General features: G+C 40.3%; 3 protein-coding genes and 1 long non-coding RNA gene across 34 annotated transcripts in view; 2 read left to right on the forward strand and 2 right to left on the reverse strand.

Moving 5' to 3' along the window:
• Positions 1-10603, forward strand: part of LOC107269237 — a 12467-nt gene extending 1864 nt beyond the window's left edge. For 3 of the 16 annotated variants that reach the window (XR_001538011.2, XR_001538005.2, XR_001538008.2), the window contains 6 exons: positions 22-2425; positions 3843-3937; positions 4001-4132; positions 4380-6838; positions 6955-7134; positions 7508-7618. This is a non-coding gene — a long non-coding RNA (uncharacterized LOC107269237). Of the gene's footprint in view, positions 1-21; positions 2426-3842; positions 3938-4000; positions 4133-4379; positions 6839-6954; positions 7135-7507; positions 10473-10547 lie in introns of those variants that run through there. The other 13 variants (XR_003060128.1, XR_001538006.2, XR_003060126.1 and 10 more) reach the window with 13 other exon arrangements.
• The window catches only part of LOC107269232 (melatonin receptor type 1B-A), a 26342-nt gene extending 11088 nt beyond the window's left edge, over positions 1-15254 (reverse strand). Inside the window, exons 1-8 of one of the 14 annotated variants that reach the window (XR_003060115.1) lie at positions 14513-14971; positions 13164-13580; positions 12734-12934; positions 12459-12612; positions 12022-12359; positions 11245-11400; positions 10885-11141; positions 9640-10821 (exon numbers count right to left, since the gene is read on the reverse strand). The gene's annotated coding sequence lies outside the window, so the exon portion shown is untranslated. The other 13 variants (XR_003060116.1, XR_003060118.1, XR_003060120.1 and 10 more) reach the window with 13 other exon arrangements.
• LOC107269235 lies at positions 1087-3417 on the reverse strand. Of its 2 annotated transcripts, XM_025086539.1 has the most exons (3): positions 2939-3417; positions 2646-2827; positions 1087-1218 (listed from the first exon to the last, which is right to left on the reverse strand). In XM_025086539.1, the coding sequence occupies exons 1-3, from the start codon at positions 2971-2973 to the stop codon at positions 1154-1156; spliced, it is 282 nt and encodes a 93-aa protein (XP_024942307.1). In that variant the 5' UTR covers positions 2974-3417; the 3' UTR covers positions 1087-1153. The 2 variants fall into 2 exon arrangements, with proteins under 2 accessions (XP_024942307.1, XP_015598349.1); XM_015742863.2 differs by lacking the exon at positions 1087-1218 and having other exon boundaries at positions 2432-2827.
• Positions 15252-23593, forward strand: LOC107269228 (serine-rich adhesin for platelets). 2 transcript variants are annotated; one of them, XM_015742840.1, is made up of 8 exons: positions 15252-15397; positions 17040-17214; positions 17840-17957; positions 18069-18213; positions 18375-18462; positions 18582-18912; positions 19281-22104; positions 22372-23593. In XM_015742840.1, the coding sequence occupies exons 1-8, from the start codon at positions 15337-15339 to the stop codon at positions 23157-23159; spliced, it is 4530 nt and encodes a 1509-aa protein (XP_015598326.1). In that variant the 5' UTR covers positions 15252-15336; the 3' UTR covers positions 23160-23593. The 2 variants fall into 2 exon arrangements, with proteins under 2 accessions (XP_015598326.1, XP_015598325.1); XM_015742839.2 differs by having other exon boundaries at positions 19281-23593.
• The last annotated feature ends 13 nt before the right edge of the window (positions 23594-23606 follow it).

Below are 23606 nucleotides of genomic sequence, written 5' to 3' on the forward strand. Positions count from 1 at the left end.
TGCGACGTATCTCATTTTTAGGTTAACTTGGAAGGTTGGGTTGTCCGTTTTCCAGAAGACGTCTTTTAATTCGCATGATTCTTCCACTTTCTGTAATCCGGAAACATAAATCGACGGGAGCTCGGCACGAGAGAAGTATACAGATTGATCGTCCGTAAAGGGAAAAACGCTGGGAAGCCGATACAGACACCATATTTTCCCTCGATCTCAAGATATCGCAGTCCCCTCTCGTTCTCTATCTACAAAACGGGAACGAAAGCGTTTTGTCTTATCCAGAACAACGTCGACGGGGTCAACAATTTTGCCAGAAGAAGATAAACGTGAATTCATTCAACGTTCTCCAAGCGTCTAGACACGTAGATAGAGACACCTTATCTCTAGGTATAAATCGATATAGGGACACAGGTCTAACACTATGAGCTCGTATCGATATCGAATCAGGATGCTCGAGATTTATGTTGGATTTTATCCTTGATCAAACGGGTACTAGCTACGAGAGTGCTACTGTAGCAAAAATATATTAAATCGCACCACGTGAAAGTGATGGACCGGCCGACTCCGTTCGTAGAGAGATTTGCAATAACGTTTGACCTTTTGACACGTGGTACGTTGATGGCATATTATGTGACCCAGGAATTACCTCAGGGCATTTGTACAAGTTTCTGATCCCCCACGGAATAATGACCGATAACATTAATCCGACCAGTCCTGGAGGAGCAGAACTTGATTAATTAGCGCGGGAGAGACCTTTTCCTGCGGACGCAACCTTGTGTCTTTAAGACTGACGTCATTACGTGAGTATATGGCGAATTATTTGGAATTTATGGCCCGCTAGGATCACTTTACTTCCTTATGATATCGGCAAGCGGACGGAAGCAGGAATTTGAGAAGAATGGTTTCTTCTCGGGGCGATGGGAAATAAAATGAAAGGAGGAGTAGAAGCGTGTGGAGTTATCGAGAATTTAGGAGAGAAGAAAGAATTCAGGAAGCGGTACAAAGAAGAATACGGTTATAGAAATTTACGAGAATCCATCGCTCTTGTGGAAACGCACTTTATGGCGGTGACTGAGTATTGCGCGTTAACCCAGATTTACATGTTCGTAAAGCCAACAGTCATCAACGAGTCTTTCGCTCTTAGAAAATACTCTAGAAACTAAGTCAACTGGTCCACGACCTCAGCTCTGCCATTTGCCTCAGGTGAAATAGAGTCCCTGTATGCTAAAACGTGATATTAACAGAGCATTAAGGAGGGTTAGGTCAATATTGTTCTTAGACACTAATTGCTATATTATAATTCTCATGTATGATTTCATTATCAGGGAATCGGAAGCGACTCTTGACCTTCTGGTGTACCCACATGAGACCCAGCTGAATAAATAAACAGAGAGCTCAGCAAGAAGCAAACAAACTGGATTCCTGGTGAGAACAGGTGGCTAAAATAGGACTAGACAGTACTCTACAAGCAGACACCCTCTAAGCCAAGTTCCCAGCATCGGGTTGATGTAGAGGGTGAGCTAAAAGGTGATGATAATACTGGTCCCCCAGTGAGAAAATGTTCTTCATTACGTAGAGTGCTATTATCATTGAGAAGAAAATGTCCCAGGGTGTACCATGAGAGTTGGTACAGTACTGTACTTCAGAGGTATAGCTTAGTACGAGACCAAGAGGGTTGAGGTACTGTGTGGTTCAAACTCAACAAGCTTCTTTGGCATCAGGACTCTACCTCAAAGATAGAAATAGCCCTGTATATGACTTATCAAGTAATTATGTTACTGAGCTCGTGAAACGATGGAAATGATCATCCAGTAATTGTGTTTTGTTAACAAGTGCAAAGATTAGTGACGGCTGCCATGAAACAGTAAAGACTAGAAGAGAAAACCCATGTAAATATATAACCTCTAAAGTTGTCTGGGACGCTCCTGAAGAAACTTGATATGAGTTGGGGTTAATTGTGGGGTGTTACTCTGGAATAGTTATAGGGGTTAAATTTTTTACAAGAATGCCTGGAATACGGCGGCTCTTACTCTGTAAGAATAATGAACAATGAACGTTTAAAAAAGATATTTTGGCTAGACAACTGCCGTTCATCATGTGAACTTGGCTTCGTCTTCGGTATGCTGGTGTATGTGCAACTAACCATACTGTATAGCTTAGTAGTATATTATCAGCAGAATGAAGTAAACGTGCCTTCACGAATTTTTCATTTTAAATGCCGAGAGAAAATAGCATGGTGTTGTGCGGATATATATTGGTGCGCCACATAATACTGCTTGTCTAAATATATCGTGTGGGGTCCCGTGGTAGGGGTGAGAAATTTAATATCGTTCGGCTGCAGCTACGAGGGTGACAGGAGACCCTCTGCAAAGGTCTCAACATCTCCGCCGTAATATTGAACAATATTCCGGCTACAGGGTATACGAGTTGGGTAAGGCAGTAGCTAAGTAGTCAGGTATCCTTAAGCCTTGTTCACGCATGCAGCATGAATTTCGTGAGTATCGTAATTTTTCAAGAAGGCCAAGTACTTCGTGTGGCTTTCTAATTTCGTTGTGTAAACAGTCAACGGCCTTGGCTGTTCATACTCCAGCACAATGCGTCAGTATACACTTGAAACATAGAACAGGAAACAGAACAAGAGTGCGGAGTACCTTTTTTGTCCTGCTGGCTTCTGTCATCATCCAGGAGCTTCCTGATCTTTAGTTTTCTTGAACTGGCTTCTGGTTTAAGCTGAGTTTTAGCACTTAACCTATCGTCACTCACGCCATGAATATGTAACAGAAACACGGGCGGCTCCGGCTTAAGGTTAAGTCGAAGTTTTGTTAAACCTAACCTAACGATTAAACAATTACGATTGATCAACTCGAACGACGAAAACCAGTCCGGAATGAGCTTACAATTAGGTAATCTAGTTTTGGTGTAAACTTAAACAGTAAAACTGTACCTGAATCGCAGACGTTTCTCATGAAAAATTGACATGTTTTTCTAGAGCCTTTCGTGAAAATTCTATTCAACGAGTTTCCTTTGGCAAGGTAAATTTAACAATTTATCTTGCTTTAGACAGACTTAACCTTATTTTTTTTCGAGCCAATCATCAATCGTTACCTCGTCAGGTTTACTTTGCATAGACCAGAAAGGGCGACGAGACAATGATTACTTGGGTCGATGTTCATTCAGTTCGATGATTTATATATTTTCTTGACTTTCCTTTTTAACGTCAACATGTAATCAGTCGTTTGCTTTTTTCTGGGTTTTATTTTTGTTAACGAACTGCAAACTAAATATATAATATATTTTGCTTCATTTGATAACCAATCACAGGATATCGTACAGTGGTTATTATCGGAACGAGAAACAGCGAGTGGGTGTGACGTTCGTTGACATGGAATTTGACACGTATTGATTTTCGCAAATTCCGTAACCAAAGGGTGAACTCCATTAAAGGCATTAACTGTACGGTCACGTCAGATTGGAAACTCCATCATTACTCTACGTCGCATAAAGGAGATAAACAATTCTAAAAGGCTGGTGAGCTTCGGAGTGAGTCTGTCGAGAGAATATTTAAAAGAGATCTTCAAGGTCCCGTACCTCCATGCTTTTCCATCCTTTCGCACGGTATTAGTATATTCTCGGAATAACGGTAAACGAATAAAGAAACGTAAGACTGTTAGTTGCGTCACGAATTCCCATAAAAAGATACACCCTGCGATTAAGCATCAGCAAAAGAAAATATTTATGAAACCATTTATAAGATATCAAAGGTAAAAACGACTTTCTGATTTCCATATAACTGCTAATAATCTGAATTTTAGATTATAAAACTTATAGTCTGTTATATTATTGTTTAGCTGCTGGTCATGAAGGGCTGATGAGCAGTGTACTACTATTACCATACGATACTATTGACGAATCGGAGGAATGAAAATTCAAAGGAAACCGGACAGTATGAAAATCCTGAATAAGTGAAGTAAATATACTCTTATCATGGATTCAATCTTAATTACAGATCGAATCGTGACGCGTGAAGAATTTTAATCTAATCAGAATGCTCCGTCACGGATGTGATGCAATTGAAGAAGCGCTGACAAAGCTGAATACAAAGTAACGGAATTGACGTTTGTAGACCCAAGTATTTGGGGTAAGTGTAACTTTTGGTCCCCTTTGCACAAACTTATTATGCAGCGCTCGTCTTGTTTCCCTAATAATTGTATAAATTTTCATTTCCACTTCTCCTTTAGTTTCATTTTTTTTATGCTGCAACCTCTTCCACTTGCAACGTCTATTGTTATTGTATCCCAGGACCTGAAGGATTCTGATAGCTTTAGTAAAATTCCCATTGATTCTACCAGGGACGTTTTTTCATGCGCAACCGCCACTTCTTGCAGATGCTGGCTTCGTTCGATGCTGTTACGGGCTTTCATGCAAACACGCCTACAGCCAGGACCAAACTACCCGGACCCAGCATCCTTCCTGATTGTATCCAGCAGATCGGGCAGGAAGAGCATTTCTAGTAAACGAGGAAACTTAATTGTTAATGGAACGCTTAATTAAAAGGAGCAGGGGCGAACCTGGTATACGTGTATAGGCTGTGGCAGGGATCCCGAAGCGATTCAGAAAATGGCCAGGATCTCGTTCAATGCGCCGTTTATAAATGGCTGAAGATAGCAGCAATTTGCGGAGATTTATAATAAAAAGGGAGAGCGAGAGAGGGGTTGGATGGACGATAAAGTAAGGGATGTACCCAGGTATCAAAACGCCTGTGATTTCCAAGATGAAGAGGAAGTGGAACGAGCAGCCACTCACGCAATTAACACAGCTTCCAATAGCCAGAGGGAAAGACTGTGGAGTAGATCCTCTGGTGGATTCTCGACGTGCAGCTGTCCTTCCGTTTTATTCACGTTAATGAGAAACGTCTGAAGAATCAAGATCCTGTGCAAGAGACAACATTTTTATTCATAAGGATACACTCCTGACCGAATGACTCCTGAGACGAGGTCAAGTCGAGGCAATATCATTTTTCAAACCATAACACACGATGCGCGAAGACACTTGGAAACGTCTAAAACGACTTTCGCCTTTTAACTTCCTATAAGTTCGTCGAGGATGTACGTATGTACCACCTGTTACGACGTATCGCTCGTTTACACTTCCTCAATAAATTACTGGTTTAATACGTCTGCAGTTCTACACATATGCGAGATACAAGTACTTACCAGGAGCCTGAAAACGGTATTCATGATTCAATGAAATACTTGGTGTGAAAATTCATAAGAGTACTTCTTAATGAGAGGATGAATAAACGAAACAAAAATTCTCCTAGAAGTTCTAGGGTCTTTTTTTTGGCTCTCCACTAAATGAATGTCAGGACGATTTAATTATCTAAGAGCAACATTCACTGCCACAGTGGGAAATTGTAGAGATACAGTGTATCAACTTCTCGCGTGTTTATGCCAACACAAGTTAAATTACTAATTGCAACCGAATCGAATATAGTATAGATATCATAGATAACAGTGTGTGGGTTTCTCTTAATTAAAGGTGCAGTCCATTAAAATTATTAGATACTGGACAGCGCCCTAGTAAGGTTTGCCTGGGATATTAACTGATGCACTTACTCCAAGCAAGTTGCATGCTCCAAATATGGCTTGATAAATAAAATATAATTTCATGAGTACGACAGCCACGTATCCTCCAGACGTTTTACGTCGGTCTGGAGGTATAAATATGATAGGATACATAAAAAAAATGTATGCACAAGATGAGTGTAGCGACTAAAGTATCTGGTGTAAAACTGATCCAGTGAAAAACGTTACGTTGGTTGACTGAAGGAGGAGAAAAGGGAACAAAGGTGTCTAACGGGACTTAAAGGAAAAAGAATTTTCAGGTAAACTCACCTGTCTGCCAGTTCATTCAATGTATGACGGTTCTCATGTCACGACTTTGAGAATCTCTGGGATTTCCAGTTTCTTTTGACCTGTTGAGCCAGCAACGAAGTTCGTTAAAATTCACTCAACGGTTTTCTCATTGAACCGGAGCTCGTAAATATACCCCAAATTGTCGACGCCCTTAGACTGAATTATCGTAGCTGGATTTCTTGATTAAACAGAATATCTTCAAGACTTGGTACTAGAATGTTATCAACCACCAGGAAGTCATTGGGCATAGTGAGAGTTTCTATTCGCCATTAGAGAATGCAGGTCGAGGTTGACAAATGTTAACATAGTTTGTCCATCGGAACTAACAGGTAGAACCATCAGTGCAAACCCGATGGTGGTGCCGGGACGAGGAGGGAAGCTGTATCGATTGGACGCTTCGCCAGGGAGCACCACCTTCGCATCCCCAACCTTCATCCTCCTCATCCTAATCCACATTTTCTTCCACGTCCACCACCCGTTACTACGTTAGGCTATTGTTTCTGCAGGACACTCAAAAGGTATACCGACAGTAGTACAGACTTTGTAAGCACCTGGTTAAGGCAAGGTACCACACCGTGTAGTTGCCAACTTGATAACACACTTCCCCACTCTATATATAGGTATCAGGAAACTCGTAACGTGCGTACGAGATTTACCAGTGATATCAAGACTAAGGAAATTAGCATTTCAAACAGGTTTGCTACGCTCTTCACGTTGGGTTGCGCAAACCTAACCTCTACTGAATTCAATCCCTCGACAGTACTGCAGCAACAGCATAATGAACCCTCATGCTTCTATATATGCTCTTATAACAAGCTTCTTGAATTCCAATAACTTTCCAGGAAATTTTTGGCTAATGTACAGTATGTTAGCGTTCAGTTAATAACATGGCAGATCGGCCCTTGACGTTCACTGATGCATTTTAATACGTGAGTTTATAATTTACCTAAAATCATTTGCCAGCAGGAGAAAGGTATCAGGATTTCTCAGACCCATCAGATTCGTCTTTATAATTGTCACTTAGTTTCGCATTTTTTTTTTTCAGTCTGCTGCTACTGAGGCAGACGTGAAACGAGACATCGGAAAATCTCACTGTGCTATTACGTTGGGACTGACGGTTCTACCCCTATTAGAGGTTCTCTCTAGGTAAGACGTTATTAAGAGACGAGGGGGACGTGCGAAGGATCTCTCGAGGACTATTTGGAGCACTTGGCCTTCTGATAAGGTATAGTGTCAAGTTGCATATTAAACATGTTAAGTAAAACTTCGTATATGTTACTCCCTTAACACTTCGGTAGCCCCGTCAGTACCGGTAACACTAACACTCGTGTGGGGTCCGTAAAGACCCCATTTCGTTAATGCTATATATTGAACAATGCAAAAGTATTTTGCACTAGTCATTATTCTTGGTAATACATATGCCTAGGAGAGGTAAGACTGTTTTTAGCATAAATTAATTGCCAATTGACAAATAAATAATATTTAAAAAATTATTTTAGCTGTAACGAGAAAAATAAAAGGGCTAGGATCTCAGAGGCCCCCACTCGAGTATTGGAGGGTTACAAATGCTTCTCTTGTTTGTTTTTTTCTCTTAACAGACTTCCGGAATTCGTGGGAACGGATAAATATTTTGAAAAAGAGATACACTGCGTCCCTTTGCTTCTTCTGCCATGTTAAGAAACAAAAAGGATCCTACAAAAACTCTGGAAGCTGGGCATTATTCTTTTTCCTACCACTTAAGTAAAACATTTTCCATTGGCGCTGGACCGTTGATAAAGAAAAAGGGTTGGCAACGGAATTCTCATCAGTAAGAATATCCACTTTCTTTTGGAAGGTATTCAAGAGAAACCTTAGTGGTCCTGGTAGCTCTTTCACAGGAAACACCTCTATTTCAACTCATACTGTTGTCCCAGTAACTCTGTACAATAGCTATAATTTATTATAACTTTAGTAAAACTAAGATAATTTTTGTTATCTTGGTACAGTCATTCAAGTAATTTTGTTAAAACAATGTATATCATATTTAGATTCAAAGATAACCTAATAATCTATAAACTCGAATGACTGTACTTAGACTTAATATAAATGGCGCAAAGTGTGTGCACTAGTTCAATGCGAATCATGGAATTGTGACGTAGATTAATTCAGTAATCAGAAACGGAACCCAGTCGCTTGGTAAAAGGGACATACGCATACAGGCAAAAGTCTCTTGTATAGATGAAAGTGGAAAAAAATTTAATTCGCATGGCTTGTCTGTACATTGTTATCTCGAAACATGACGTGGTGCACCAGACTGTAAAATTTAAGATTATGAACTGTTGACTAGACCGAGTAAAGAGAAAAAGCAAAATAATAGTCACCGTGCCGTTATATTAAAGAATATAAGTCTTTGCCAGATGTCTGGGATTCGAAAAATAATGGTCGGTACTTGGTTCAGTGGATTCGCTGAAAGTCCTAGGACGCAAAACAACCTATTTAACGCTTGAGAGTAGGTAGGTTAACAAGATGAATCAAACCAGTTTCCTTAGTAGCCGTCTTGCGACGAACATATTTCAAATTTCATAATTGAACTCCATCCTGCATTGTTGAACACGAGAGGGAGCACGGATGCTTCGCAATATTGGAATTCAAAGACGAACCAGTGCGTTCCTGGTTCGCACCCTGTATACGTACATAAAAACCGCGCATACCTAGACTGTCCACCGTACAATTGGTAATGAGAAAACTTGCGCTGTTACTTATTCATATGTACGTATTAACCATACTATGCATTTCGCATACTGTATAATAACAAAGATCTCGAGCAAACGTGTCGCCCTCTGTTGGGAATTATTAAAAGCACTGGTGCAAAGCGACATAACTGACACGAAGCGACACTGTGTATAAAGCATAAGTGCGTTCAGGATAAGTTAGGCGATGATAACACCAGGGTCCTTTACAATTTTGTATGGTATCAAGGTAAAGCCAGGGTGATTTTTTAATATTAATTGTGATGATCAAGAGAGGATTATCAGTCTAAATTCATCTAAGGGTATCCATATTGGTACCCCCACTCTTATTGCCCTGATTTTATTAACCCTTATACGACAATGTACACTTATGAGAGCAAATCTGATCCTTGTTAACCGACGGAACTGGAAACTCCTCAGGAGAATTCGTATTAACCGTTTTTAATCGTCCCTTTCACCCTGGAGAAATTTCACGTCGAAGGCGTGGCTCCAGGGGGTTGCGAGGCAACGACACCCCGTGACCTCAAGTTCTTCGCGTCTCCAGACTTGCTTCGTTCTTCGCTTGTTCTCGCCACGGCAAGATTCTCTTCCGTAACTCAATTATGCAAAGAGACGTATAATAATTGCTATTGCGTCATCGGAAGTTCCTTTTCATTCAAGGTTCACTTCGGTAACGCTCATTTGGGTTTCATGATATTCAGCTATACAGAAAATTGAGATCTCAAGTACTTCCGGTGGAAATTTGAAAATCTCTATTTTCACGGATACGTCCTATGTAAACTTCTAATCTTATATCTATAAGGACTCTCATATCTATACGTATGTGTCATATGAGTATGCAGATACTTTACTGTATATATGTTCATGAATGCGACGACCCTTATTCGACGTCCTTATATGGCACATACTATATGCAGATAGAAGACAGATGTCAGATCAGGCTGGAATTTTGATTTATGAAAAGAGAGAGGAACGTGGCAGCAAATATAAATCTTCATCTGTACATATGTGACTGTAGGTATATAGTAACTCATATATCACTACCGTAGGTGATGTCCGTCTATGTCTATTTTACATTGCCATGATAAATTTTTGCAGATCTGACCGTGGTCCTGAGTGTCAATGGAGCACGTGTTCTTTGTCTCATAGCACGTGCAAGAAATATACAACGCGTTTGCCTATAGTACAATCTTCTTTTAATCTAAATAACAAATGAAAGTCACGCAAGCTAAAGAATCGATGACAATCGAGAACATGGGGTTTTATGTATTGAAAGATAACAGAGGGAGAAAAATTTCAATCGCGATATTCGAGATTTATACACCTACATATTTTTTAAATGTATTTCTTTTATCTTCAAATACGTAAGAGACAGTTTATTGTAAAATACGTCGTATGCTAAATTTCCATTGCTAAAAGTCTCTCAAAGTCTCCCTGCTCTCGGGCACAAAGCCGTTTCTCATCCGGTATGAAATACTTCAGTTATATTTATGCATGTCAGATTTATCATGGAATAAAAACTCCTGCTAGACGGTATCAGGGATTAATATACATAATGCCTCAATCGATATCTGTACGAAATATCAAAATCGTCTAGTGATAATATTTTAGATTTTTTTTTTGTCAGGGTACGTGCAGCCAGGTAGTATTTGTGGTCAGTGTCGTGTCAGACGCTATACACGTCACGGTATCACGATATATGTATAAATAGGTGTTATACACAGTCATGTATATATGCGTGCATATATATATATATACCAACTCCCTTTCTCTCTGGGATACTGCTGTGTGCTTTCATGACTTATTTAGCGTCCATCATTGTTAATCACTTCAGGTAGGTTTAAATCAGGTTAAGCAAGTCGTATTGTAAAAATTCCTTTTAAACTGGGTTCGATGTCCTGTCTTACAGCCATTATCGGAATATCAGCGTGCGTGTCTCACAGGATCCTGAGTCTTTCCGTTGAGACATCAGGGGTAAGAAAAAACGAGGTTGATTATCGGTTGGCTAGCCACGTCAAACCAGATCAGGAATATGTGGTAGCGTATAATGATGGATGAAGATGCAAACAGTGTAGATGATAGATAAGTTTGCATGTAAAAATTCAGCGTGGTTGAAAAGTCACTAAGGGTGGTGGATGAAACTTTGTTTTTTTTTAAAGCTGACATAAACGTTCCAGAAGGTTCTAGAAGGTACGAAAAATCTTGTATGAAAAATGAAGGATATTTAAGGGCTATTTTCGTGGTACCTTTTCTTGACAAATCTCATCCGACCCAACAAATGTGCTGCTGGCGCGAAAGCAGACGTTGCTGGCGAGTTTGTCGATGATATGACTGAGAAATGAGACAAGTCTGACCTCTGCCATAGGGTCCAAAAGGAAGTTTGCGATGCCTTGGACGTGATCAGAAGGGTTAGCTTCCCTCTGGGTTCGCAACAAGAAAAATCATGGAAGCGTCGGAGCGAAAGTAACGAGATAGGATGAGGTCCCTGGGAACTTGGAGAATTCTGGGAAATTAAATAAACATTTCAGGGAAGGCCACGTATACGTATTTTTGAATTAGCCTTGAGCTAACCTAACCTAACCTAACCTAACCTAACCTAACCTAACCTCTTTCTCTCTTAACCTCGAACAGACTCAGTGGCTCTGCCTGGCGATAATTCATCAAAAAATTCTGAATACCTGGCAATTATCCCGAGTAATTTTCTTTCTGTCGATGATAGCCAGTACTTCAGCCTCCATTTATAAGATTATTTTTCTTAACTCCTGTAGATTTTTATAAATAAATACAGATCAGCTCATGGAAGCCTTTGAATTGCGAATTCTTAAGCTTACGTCAACAAACCATAATAAGTATTCGAACGTACACTGACGTCTACGTATATTATCCCCTGTAAAAATTAACCCTGCTAAATATTTTAATGGGAATTTAGTTGAAGCTGAATACAAATCTTTGAATTTTCTTATTAATTTACTTTAAATGGAATTCACGTATTTTTAATAGAATACATTATTCTCATTTTTCAATGATCTCTCTCTCTCTCTCTCTCTCTCTTTCTCTTTCTCCTTTTTTTCTTCATTTCACCCTGACTGCTTTCTTTTACAATAGCATCCCCATAGTCAAGCCGGGCTATCATCTGTTACCCAGCATCAATCAACAGTTAGCGTTTCTCTAACCTTCCAACCAAATTCTAAGAGATCAACCTTCCTTTATCACCTCCCCGTTTACTATCCTGACGTGAAAGGATAAAATCCTGAAGGGTGAGAAGGGCAAAGGTTTCACAGAATGATACGGAGAAACTGTGGAAATAAAATTCAAGCTTGTGTGTATCCCGTGGGGGGTTGGGAGGGGGGGATCGATATGTTCATACGTTTGCGTTTACTTACACGAGGGAGTTCTTTGGCTTGGCTTGCACCTATAGTTTCATCCTTTTTCTTCCGTACCCTTTTTACGCTATACTCCGTACGAAGTAGTTCCGAGTATTGCGTCATTTATGCAATAAACATATTGACCAAGGGCTGTTTAGCTGATTTTGCCTTTCAATTTTTTAACGTGGAAGACTCAGCGTTCTTTGTAGACTGCCACGTGACGTGGTCATGTACTGTTTATGTAATATGGATAATGTTGAAAATCGCCAGCATCTTTGGTTACTCGTTGTATAGTTTTAACGTTATTATACAGTATATGCAAGACGTGGACTGGTAAAGGGAACTGTTGATAAACACTAACAGATCATGAAGTAAAATTATCTAGAATCGAGTAGCAATTTTAATGATTTTTTATAGGAACGTTTTGAATAGAAAAAAAAATTTGAATTTCATACTTTATCGTGGTACTATGGTTTCTTGTTTTACGGGTTGTGCTTTTATGGTACCTTCCTTCTATTTCTCCCTGCATCACCTCTTACATGCACATGTCTACCATATCCATGAAAGATAGTACGAAATCGTTATGAATTATGGATGGCAATGTGTTAACTGAAATGGTAAAAATCATAATTTATGAAGGATAAAAGACGGAGAAAAATCATATGTTCATATACAACGTGTGGATCAGCCTTTAAGATTTTTCAATATTTTTTAACGTTTCTCTCTTTACATTTTCTCTGGTTGTGTTTCGTTTTCAAAAAAAATTCTACAGAAACTTTTGAATACTCCCACGACGTATGTGTTTCGGATACGGAAATTTTTTTTTTTTAAATCCTTTTTCTCTATTTCATGCGTCCGTGCGCCCTTTTAACATGTCCCACTCATCCGGTGGTACTCTTCATTCTTTTATCTCGTTCACCTCACCATTTTGCTAGATAACCAGAAAAGCGGGGTTCCAGCATGAAAAGGAAAGCTCACTGAACGCGACGGCAAACGAATGAATAGTCAAAGCGGCATCAAGCCATACATGAATTTTGTTCTTTTGAAAAGTCAAAAATAAAATTTAAAAAAAATAGCTATTCCCGCCAGTCATTCGCACGAGCGACAGGAAGAGTTTAACCTTTCATGAATATTTTATTCGGATACAAAAGTGTGCTCACCCAGGTTGGCTGACTGCAAAGCTGCTGAAAGGATTCTTCAGCCACGAGAATGGACTTATCGAAGTTAAAGTCAATATCCTGAAGAGCTGGTCGTTAGTGCTGGGCAAATGATTACACGTACTTTTTCATTTTGCAATTTTTTCGACAGATTTTTCCATTAAAAGTTTTGTTGTCTCTGACAATTCAAAAATTAATTTTTTAAAATAATTTTTATATACTGTCTTTATGCGTTCCAGAATTCCGGCTGTTTAGGTGTACAATGGATTAGTGAACACTGCATTATTTTTGTTTGCACGAGTCTTGTGTCTGATCTCACACGTATCTTCAGTCCATTAACAATATACGTTCACAACTGCGTTTGATTTAATAGAATTTATTTTATCTATAGGGAGTTCCTGCCACTTTCAGAAAATCACCCTGCAACATAAATAAAGCCATTTTTTTGTACATCGTCCGGTTTAATTTAACGACCGTTACTCCTACCACCATACTTAAATCATATGATAGAGAGACTCCTTTTACTTCTATATAGAAATGCACCTCTTTAGGTGCAGATACTTTTATGCTTTTAAAGATTCTTTTCTTTAACTATCTTTAATAAGAAACCTTCTCTGTAATTACGCGGCTTTGTAACTACCAAGAGAGTACTTATACCGCACAAGAAATCCTATGAATATTATTTCAATAGAACTCTTTCCAATTATTCAGTGAATAGACATGACCTCCTCAAGTGTAACATTGTGAAGAATAAGAAATTACTTTTATTTATATGAATTATGAAGAAGAGAACTAATAGCCATTTACTGAAAGACTACCATATTCAAACTCCAAAGAAACTGAAAGACAGTGAACAACGTATAATAAAGTCTTGGCGAAAATACTGGCAGTAAGATGACAAAAAAAAGTAAAACAAAGAAAATTTGTCAGGTGGTCTTACATGTCTCGCTATCAATAATCCAATATTAAGAATCGCGTTTGGATCGTAAAATCAATATATATATGTGACTATGTGCGTATATAATTGTAGTTATCTACCGTTTAAGGACGCGTGTAATCGATTTGGCACTCGGCCTCTCAGATATTCGCAAGTGGTCACGTTCGTTGAATCTGTTTTTTAATCGTGGGAGGTTACTACTATACGATCCACTCGAGTTCGATTCTCGGCGTTGCTGGGCGTCGCGGCGCTAACACCGGCTCACTGAGCCAAGGTGGGTGAAACAGACGGGCGCCCGGACGCGAGCTTTCGCAAGCGCAAGCGCAGAGCGACGTCTCTCTATTACTTATTTTTCATCGGCGGCAAGCCCAGCGTCGTTCCTTGACGACGATACTACGAATCGTAGAAGGCGTACCTTAACCTCTTCCACGACTGTCTTTCTCAATTCAGTTGTACGTCCTTGATATAGCATCCGGGTAGAGGTAGCATTGTTTCTAAAAAGCGAATAAGTAGCATTTCAATTTTACAAAAGAAGAATGCCAGACGTGGTGAAAAAACCATAACCTCGATATCATAGCCAGGGGCACGGGCTAGGGGACTCTATAGCTTTACGATCCATTCCGAGATAGCCTTTCCTTGTAAAACCAATGACAGATCGTATATGCAATTTATCTGAGCACAAATCTTGGCTGTTTCATATTAAACACGACCTACGTCGAGCTCACGTTGATTCGTAATGCACGCCAGGAGCCGGGGCGTGATTCCTGCATGAAAATTTGCACATTTCTCTATTGGCCAGGTAAACCGGTGGTTTGACGAATCAGGTGGCGGCACGCTGGTTCGCCTTGTGACTTTTTCTATGGTATCCTGGTGCAGCTTCGCGAGTCGGAGTTAGTAGCAGAAGAAGGGAGTGAATAGTGTCGATAGTGGGAGTGTGCGCAACTTCCATGGTGGGAGTTTCACAAAACGATTAAACGTTACGAATAGCACGGGTGCATTCAAGATACAAGATAGATAGATACTTGAGATTATTCAGATAGTTGCAACGGTAGGTAGAGGGAGGCGCGCTCTCGTGGTGGCTATGAAAATGACACAACCAACATGGCCGTTGACGCGAGCACAGTCTCTAGCTGAACGCGCTCTTGGTCGGCCAAAATTATTTTCTAACATGAGGAACGTACTCCGATCGCGTTCGCTGTAGTTACGTGCGGGTACTCGCTGTTACGTGCCACCACGACGATGGGATCTGTCGAGGAGAGCTCCGACATTTCTACCCGGAATATACTTCCAACAACACAGGGTAAGTCAGCATTATCTCATCAGCCATGATGTTATGTACCTTCCTTTTTGCGTTGTTTACGAGTCTTTAACCTAGAAAATTTCACGACCGAATGGAACTCTTACTTCGTTATATGTTCGCATTGATTTTTGTTACCCAATTTTTCTACCTTCACCTCGTGAAGGACTTTTCTGACATCACGATTAGCTACTGACATGACGAATGTCGAAAATCGAGTACAGTATTCGTGGAGAGCGACTGCGCGTACTTGTAGTATAATTTTTTTTTCACAGACAAAAAGGCAAGTGAAAATTATCCCGCGAAATTTTTACCTCATAGTTATCCTCTTTGATTGGATCGCGAATGTCCATTATGCAACTAATGGAATTTCTATGCGTCGTTCGTCGCCATGGTTATTCTGTGATTATTCAATGTCTGATTGAGCTATTGGTTTTTTGTTAGAGGGTTCGTTACACACATTCACGTATCGTCGGGTAAAAATAAATCATTTCTAGTGGTAGGCTCTCTATACTTTTTTTTTTATTTTCACTTCGAACGAACAAGTACGAAGTTCTAGTGAGATTGTAGATAAATTAAATAGTTACATTTTTCAAGGTAATTGACTACTGACCCTAATTGGATTAAAATCTAATTAGGAACTGGAAATCCGAATAAAATATGACGATAAATCCAAGCAAAGGATATTACGTTTTACATATTTCTTTCGGCTACTTCATTTACTTTACATTCAAGTCGGTCGGTATACTCGGTAAAAGTTTGTCATTTTATTTCATTCGCACTCCAAGCGTCCTAATATGCGACGTCGGGTTTCAAAGGGCATGCACAACCATCCAACTTTTAACAGGCTAACTTGTTAAAGATGCATAAGGGTGTAATATTGCTTCTCTGCAGAGGAAACTATTTTCGAAATAATAAACATTTCTCTATATAGAGTCTGTTTCCTTATGACCAGCTTATACATTTTTAAGGACAAAGGAAATATTTCTGTCTCCAACCAACGGTCGTTCTTTCCTATGACAGAGACACACAATCATATGGTTTCCTTACTTAGCTCCTAGACCCTCGAATGGGGCCCTTTTTCGGGTCCTAGAACGACTTTCTTCAACACCTGCTAAGACTGGCAGATGTTAGGGACGTCTGGGATTTCTGGAAAAGCCTTGGAAATTTTCCAAGCCAACTTTACACAGGGAATACGTAATTCTTGTATAGAAGTTACAGTTAGAAACTGTAACATAAAAAATTAATAGGAAAAACTTTAACAAGCAGGAAATAAAAGTTTCATAGTTTCGTTTTGGTAAGTGAACTGTACGAGACTGTGGGATCGCATACAAAAATTTCACACTGAATTGTATAGATAATGGATCAATTGCTTTTTACGCTTTTATCAAGCGTTACTGGGCAGTTCAGGTGGTTTGTGCATATATATATATTTGTTTTCAAACATCAAAGCTCTGTGTGCAAAATAAATTCTATTGAATCCTGTTGAATAGCAACGCAAGTGCAGTACAAACGGTATCGTATTGACGTATTAACTTCTTGGATTAATTTTTAATATCACTGCTGCAGCAAAGCCTGTTATACAAAAGGATAGAGAGCGAGAGAGAGAGAGAGAGAAAAGAGTGCAATTTCCTCTGGATTCTAGATGTCAACGACGCATCAAGCAAAAACGACGGAAGAGACAAAACAGACGTGGATGGCTCGAAAACGTCCGTTATGGAATTATTCTCGTGGATTTCAGAATTTAAAAAAATGTGCAGGGCATCCCTGTCACAGCGAAGCATGGCTTCTTTGGTACAGCTAATGAATTATTATACAAGGTAAAAATAACAACAAATTTTTTTGTTTTTCCACCAGTATTAAATTTCCGAGTACTGGTTGTACAGAGACGCGACAAGACGATGGCACAATGCTTTATTGTAAATTCAACGTAAAACTATTATGCACTTTGCTTGGTATAGAATTATTTTTCAACTGGAATTGCACGATTCCTAACAATCACGGCACGTTAATAAGAGACTTCCTTATAAGTGCTGTACATTATACTTCGACGCAAATAACAGAATCATCATCTCTACGCTGTTGCACTGCAAGCTTATCTTGCATCAGTCACTGTCAGAATCACTGAACGCGTATAAATTGCATGCCGCAAAAATTGAGCTAACGAATACCTAGACTAACAAAAATAACCTGGACACGTATGCGGTAGACTGGTAGAAATTATTCAATTATTCTCTCGTTTGTTTGACGCTTTTCCTGTATTATTTATTTGCACGGCGAAACAGTCTAACGAGTCAAAGGAACGCGCTTGGGCATTGATATGTGAAATTGTCAGCATTGTTTTGACCGACCGAGCTTTTGCATATATACTGGCGTTCGTTAAAATTTAAACGTGAGCCATTGAAAAACCCCAGCAAATTATAATTTCCTTGTTTTACATTGCAGAAACGTATGTCAGAACGTTAACGAGTGTTACACAAAGCCTTTCCGAGCTGCTAAATTAAAGGAGTCCATTAGCGAAGCTTTACTTTTCTTCTTGTATTACTGTCGTGAATTGTCGGAGGTAAGGATTTCATTATTTTATCAAACTTTGCATTGCCCAAGATCAAGGGAGTACCCGACGGGCTTGTTGACACACTTAAAATATTTACTACAAAACTTCGTTATCTTTCAGGTCCAAGATCGTACCGTTTATCTTGTTAAAATGTCCGACCTCCTGTCCATGTACATGGACATGGAGCTGAAAGCTTCGAAAACCGGAAAAGAGCATCGTAGTAAAATAACAGCGCGGCTCACATCGTGCCTCTACGTTTACCTCGGTGGGTATTGCCGTGTATGGCAGTCACGAATTAATTGCATTTCTCAACAGACCAGATACACAGCATGCGGATGCAGTCTGCATCTGCATAGGGTTACCGCATAAAATAGAAAGTAGCTGATGGATGATTTGAATGTTCTAGTTAGTTTTATTTCTTTTCAGAAAACTCCACGGAGCACTTGTTAAATACACTTATAAAGGTTCGTTTTATGAGCCGGAATTATCAGGATATCTTGGATCCGATAATAACGTGAGTTCAATTAATAAAACGGCAGTGGGCAAAAATGCATCGCTGGATGCGGTCTTAGTCGATGGGTCGTAAAGACCGACGGTATTAATGAATTAGTTTGTTAACGATTGACGTTGCAGTAAAATATTCAAGAGCATCCCGGAAAGGCCGGACTCCGATTTAATGTACGTTCGCTACCTGCTGGGTTATCGGCTCTGGAAGAAGGTTAACAGTGATGCAGCCGTAAAGAGTCAGATAAACGTTACCGCCGTCTCGTCCCTCGGACAGCCGCCAACTGCCTTGCCCTCATTTCTAACGAAATACGTACTACCGAAAGTGCCAAAGTCTCAGATTAACTCGACGAAATTTTTGCTGCTGCACAAGTTCGACGTCGAGCAGTCTTGCAGACAGTTCGCACGGTACTGCACCCTGACCAGGAACGACGATAGTCGTGATAAGGATATGCAAACGGTAAGAGCTCGTTCCATTTTGTAAAGTGCACGGGTGGATTAACGGTTACCGAGCGTGTATACAGTTTGCTTTACTTCACTTGAACGACCCTTTAAAATGACTCACCCTTCGTTGCTGGAGTCAGAATGGTAATTGCACCTTTTCTTAACCGCCCACCCAATCCCTCCATGTTACAGTTATTTTATTTCAGTATCTTGTTTCATATCTTCCAGTGACTAACGATCATACACCGTCACGAGTGTCTATTTAGGACATCAAAGCTGTTCTGTCTATCTTTACCCAATGCTATTTACTTGCATATGCAAAGGTAGACAGCTTTGTCTGTACGTTGACCGTTAAGCCTTAACTTAAAACATGATTATTTACAGTTGGGTGCCAACGACGTGTATAAAGACGCTGTTCGTATAGGCAATAGTATCGATTCGCGTGTTTCTGAAAAAATACGTGAGACCGAGTCTGAACTGTCATCCGCGACGATAGCCGTTGGCAATGGCGCGACCGTGTTTAAAGAAAGTAACGAGATTGTGGTGGAGTCCACGAAGGAGACGACGGGTCAGGAAGTATCGGGACTTCCGGTCTCGAGAACGTCGAGAACGATCAAAGTCTTGCCGCGACGTAAGCCAAAGAAAAAAACTAGTGAAATCGTTATAATCGATCTGACCTCCGAGGAGGTGTCCGAGGTAGTGATAAAAAAGCGGAAACGCAAGAGATTGGCCTGGGTGCAGGAGGCTAAGAAGAGGATAAACATGAAGGCGGTGAAGGCAGCAAGGAAGAAAGAGAAGAGAAAAAGAATCGGGATTAAAGTTAATGGCGGGTCCGATGCGATTTTGAGTTCAGTGCATCAGCTTGAAGATACGTTTAATTTTCAGTCGTTATCCGTCAATGAAGATTCGGAACCAAAGGATATGCAGTATGCGTGCGTCACATCCGATTCCGGTATCGATGGTGACAAAGTGGAGTCATCCGGTTGTGATCTTAGTCCTACGAGAAATGTGGATCATCCGATTGACGAAGGATCGACAGCAATGGCAGCGACAATGACAACACCAATAAATAATAGTACCAGTAGCATTCCAGCCGTGATAACGGGCAAGACCGTTATCGCGGATTCAAGTAGCACAGATATACCTCACTCTACGTCTTCCTCGAGAGACAAAGAATCATTCTCCAGTGCAACAGGTTATTCCAGAGAGACCATATCCGAAGTTTCAAATGCGCTCAGCAACATTAGCAAGTATTACGACAGTGATAGTGCACTGGAAGTTAGTAGCGATGCGAATCCAGATAGTAGCTCTGTATCAAACTACCGTAACAATAATAATCAAGATAAGAAATCCGATGCAGGACTGGGTTCAGACAGCGAATCCGATAGGAGTAAGACAATTGAAGTGCACAAGGTGTCACCAGAAATTACAAAATATCTTACTGAAATTCAAAGTCCACTTAACGTTAGTTTGAACTTGAGAAACGCTGAAGATAATGTTCACAATAGAAGTAGTAAGATTGAGCTGACTGACGAGGAAGATCAATCATCACATTCTCCAGAATCTTCGATTAGAGTCAACTTGGAAACTCGTACCGAAGCTATTTGCAAGAATGAAAAGGATCATCATCCCACCGTTAATTTACACAACGCGAAGCTTCCGGCTCGCGGCAATTACACCGCAGTGGTGTCGTATGAGCTTGGGGTAGATAGTAAGTTGATAAGGAACACGAGCGAACAGAAACCTCTAGAGGAGAAGCTGATGTACAAAAGGCAGGAACGAAAAGTAAAGAAGCGAACAAACGAGACTTGTGAGACTGATGGGATTGTTAAAGATGGGAAACAAGACGGTGGTATAACAAACGTCACAGAATACTTCACTGTGGATACGATAATAAGAGACAAGTTTCCTAAGGGGCAGCGGGTAAACATGGATATCTCTTCTTCCAGTATCACTCAGACTACTACAGGTAATAGTGCTCAGAAGATATTCGAGGAACGTGACAGTGCGTATGATTCTCGTTTTAACGGTAATTCATTTTCTGCTGAAAGCACTGAATACCAAGAGCACATAGACGGGCTGTCGCTGCTTGCAAGTGTCTCACAGCAAGTTCCACATCTAATGGCAAGACCAAAGATAGTCAGTGGGAGCACTGAGACTGTACTTATCAAGAGAAACATAGATGACGAGACAGACACTAGTGACTCGTCCAATACTGTTATACAATTTTGTGAGAACCCACCTACAGAGATAATTAATGAAATTGTGGGTATTTATCCAGAGGATGCATTGGATAAGGTTGCTCTTCAAGTGGAGGTTACTTCTACGGAGGCTGACAGCACTGAAAATAATTCATTAAATGTCGTACCCATTGTTATGGACTCCGCAGCAGATTTGAGTGGTAGTATTGTGCAAAATAATTTGGTCTCCATAGAAAGTCATGGACAGCCTGTTAAGGAATGTACCAATGTCATATTAAACGGTGAGACAATAGTTCTTTTGCAAAAGTCGCCCAACAGCAATTTATATATTATTAACAAAGCCGTGGAGAATAAAGCAGATCTTGAGGAGGGGACGACTGGATTGAGAGAGGAGGATTCTATAAAGGAAGAAAATCTACTTTGTTCTGAAGTCATGGATAGTACTGGATACACGGAACTGGTTCATAATAACAGACAATTGCCATGGAAGGAGAATAAAAGTTTACTGGCTAGTAATATGGCTGTGAAGGTCGAGCCAGAGGAGGATAATAACTCAACCCTCTACTACGAGGATCCAAGGTACAAATCAAGTTACAAATATAATTCGTATAGATGTGATGAGGAACCTGTCAAAAGTGATAATCAAATGGTAGAGTTATCAAACCTGCAACACAGCGATACATCCAATTCCATAACAGAATTGAAGCCGACATTGCATGCATCGCCTCCGGCAATAAGACATCAACCTGGACAAGCAGTATATCAAGATAGTGCATTAAGTACCAAGAAAAAGAAGAAGAGCAAGGGTAAACGTAAGAGTAAAGTTACATCGAATACAAATCTATCCTGCAAGACGGCAAACGTTAAGCAAGAGTTTAATGCCTGTACTAATAATGCGTCCAATCATCAGACGTCCGATTACGGGATTCAGAGTGGTTGCCCGGTGGCAGCGCAACACCCTCTGCATATTCCTGTAACCCACCCAACCACATTGCCATCCATTTATGGTACGGTATCGGCCACTACTGATCTATTAGTCCCCTACCACAAGCATTGCTCCAGCATGCCTTGCGGTATTGCCGTGAATTCTCCGCCTGCCATTCATTCTCATACGAAATCAGCCTCTGCGGCGCCCGGAAGAACACACTGCACCTGTTTGAATTGCACCTATGGCGTGATCACGCATTGCTCACAGTGTATACTTCCGGCTGCTGATACTAATCATACTCCATATATTCAAGCTAACTCTTATTTTCTGCCATCTCATCCAGCAGCAGTGCAAGCGTCGGTGGTTAAGGACGACGAGAGCAAGATGAACGACGACGTCCTGACTAAGCTGTACGACGATCAGTTGTTGCACAAGATCGAGAAGAGCATATTTAACGACAAGCCGAACCAGGAAGCAGACGTGAAGTATCGACAGGAGCTAGCCAACAAGTTACCGCTGAAGAAGAGATTGAAGGCTCACGCGATGATGTCAATGAGCTACGAACATACTCACGGCAAGGTAGAGAAGCCTGTCAACTATCCAAGTACTCCGATGATGTCGATAGCAGCTCTCGAAGCTCAGGCAGCTTCACCGACTTCCGGTCAAGATCGAGACTCACCTCTAGATCCATCCAGTCTCGAGGATGAACCATTGAGTCATTATCACAATAGAGATATGATTCGCAGGGATTATTGCAAGGACATCACCCACGTGCCGAATGGTCATCACAATCAAACTGACGACAGGTCACGCAAGCTTGATCATCTGGGGGGCAAGGCCAACGGCCAGTCTAACGGATGTCATAAGGTCTGTTGTCAACGTGGGGTGAAGCGTCCAGCACAGAATAACAAGGATATTAGCAGCTCGTCGCCATCCTCAATAAAACGACTAGCTACAGGCTTGATTACCCAAGTTAAAACGCCAAAGAAATTGTCCACGGCTCAGGAAGCCGCAAGACGTACCAGAAGCTCCAAGAGAAACGTTCCTAAAGTGAATTATAGTTGTCTCGATGTCGATCCCGAATGGAATCTGTCCGGTGAGTCGAAACGGAGACGTAAAAGGACTAGTCGATGATCAATACTGTTACACTATCTAGCATCAGTGTTGCACGAGACAAGCAGTTGTCTGAGATGACCTGAAATGTACTGCAGGCTGTGGCATTTTAAAATCTGTACATATATAAATAATGAAAAAATTATTTCACCATAGGAAGAGGAAGAGTACATATTCATTACAAAGTTTGAATAGTTAACGTAACAAGAGACTCGTCATTCAGGAAGATCACCGTTTGGAAGATTTATCTACGATGTATTTGTTAATTTATATAAATTATTTGAAAAAAAAAAATACGTTTCAACTACCACTCGAAGATCTACTAGCAGTTCTATTATTCAATGAAGATATAAGATATAGGTGAAGATTCGTCACTGAAGATTCGTTGTTTCAAAAAATTTAATGACGTTTCTTCAAAATGTATATATATATATATATATATATATATATATATATATATATATATAT

This window comes from Cephus cinctus, unplaced genomic scaffold, assembly GCF_000341935.2.
Source record: "Cephus cinctus unplaced genomic scaffold, Ccin1 Ccin1_scaffold0617, whole genome shotgun sequence".
In the NCBI taxonomy this organism is placed as follows: domain Eukaryota; kingdom Metazoa; phylum Arthropoda; class Insecta; order Hymenoptera; family Cephidae; genus Cephus; species Cephus cinctus.

Coding starts and splice junctions, on each gene's coding strand:
- LOC107269235 (XM_015742863.2), bottom strand. CDS start 2,973: ATGTCAATTTTTCATGAGAAACGTCTGCGATTCAG. Junction 2,828..2,938: donor GAGAAACGTCTGCGATTCAG/GTACAGTTTTAC, acceptor TTTAATCGTTAG/GTTAGGTTTAACAAAACTTC.
- LOC107269228 (XM_015742839.2), top strand. CDS start 15,337: ATGGGATCTGTCGAGGAGAGCTCCGACATTTCTACCCGGAATATACTT. Junction 18,214..18,374: donor GTGCCTCTACGTTTACCTCG/GTGGGTATTGCC, acceptor ATTTCTTTTCAG/AAAACTCCACGGAGCACTTG. Junction 18,463..18,581: donor ATCTTGGATCCGATAATAAC/GTGAGTTCAATT, acceptor TTGACGTTGCAG/TAAAATATTCAAGAGCATCC.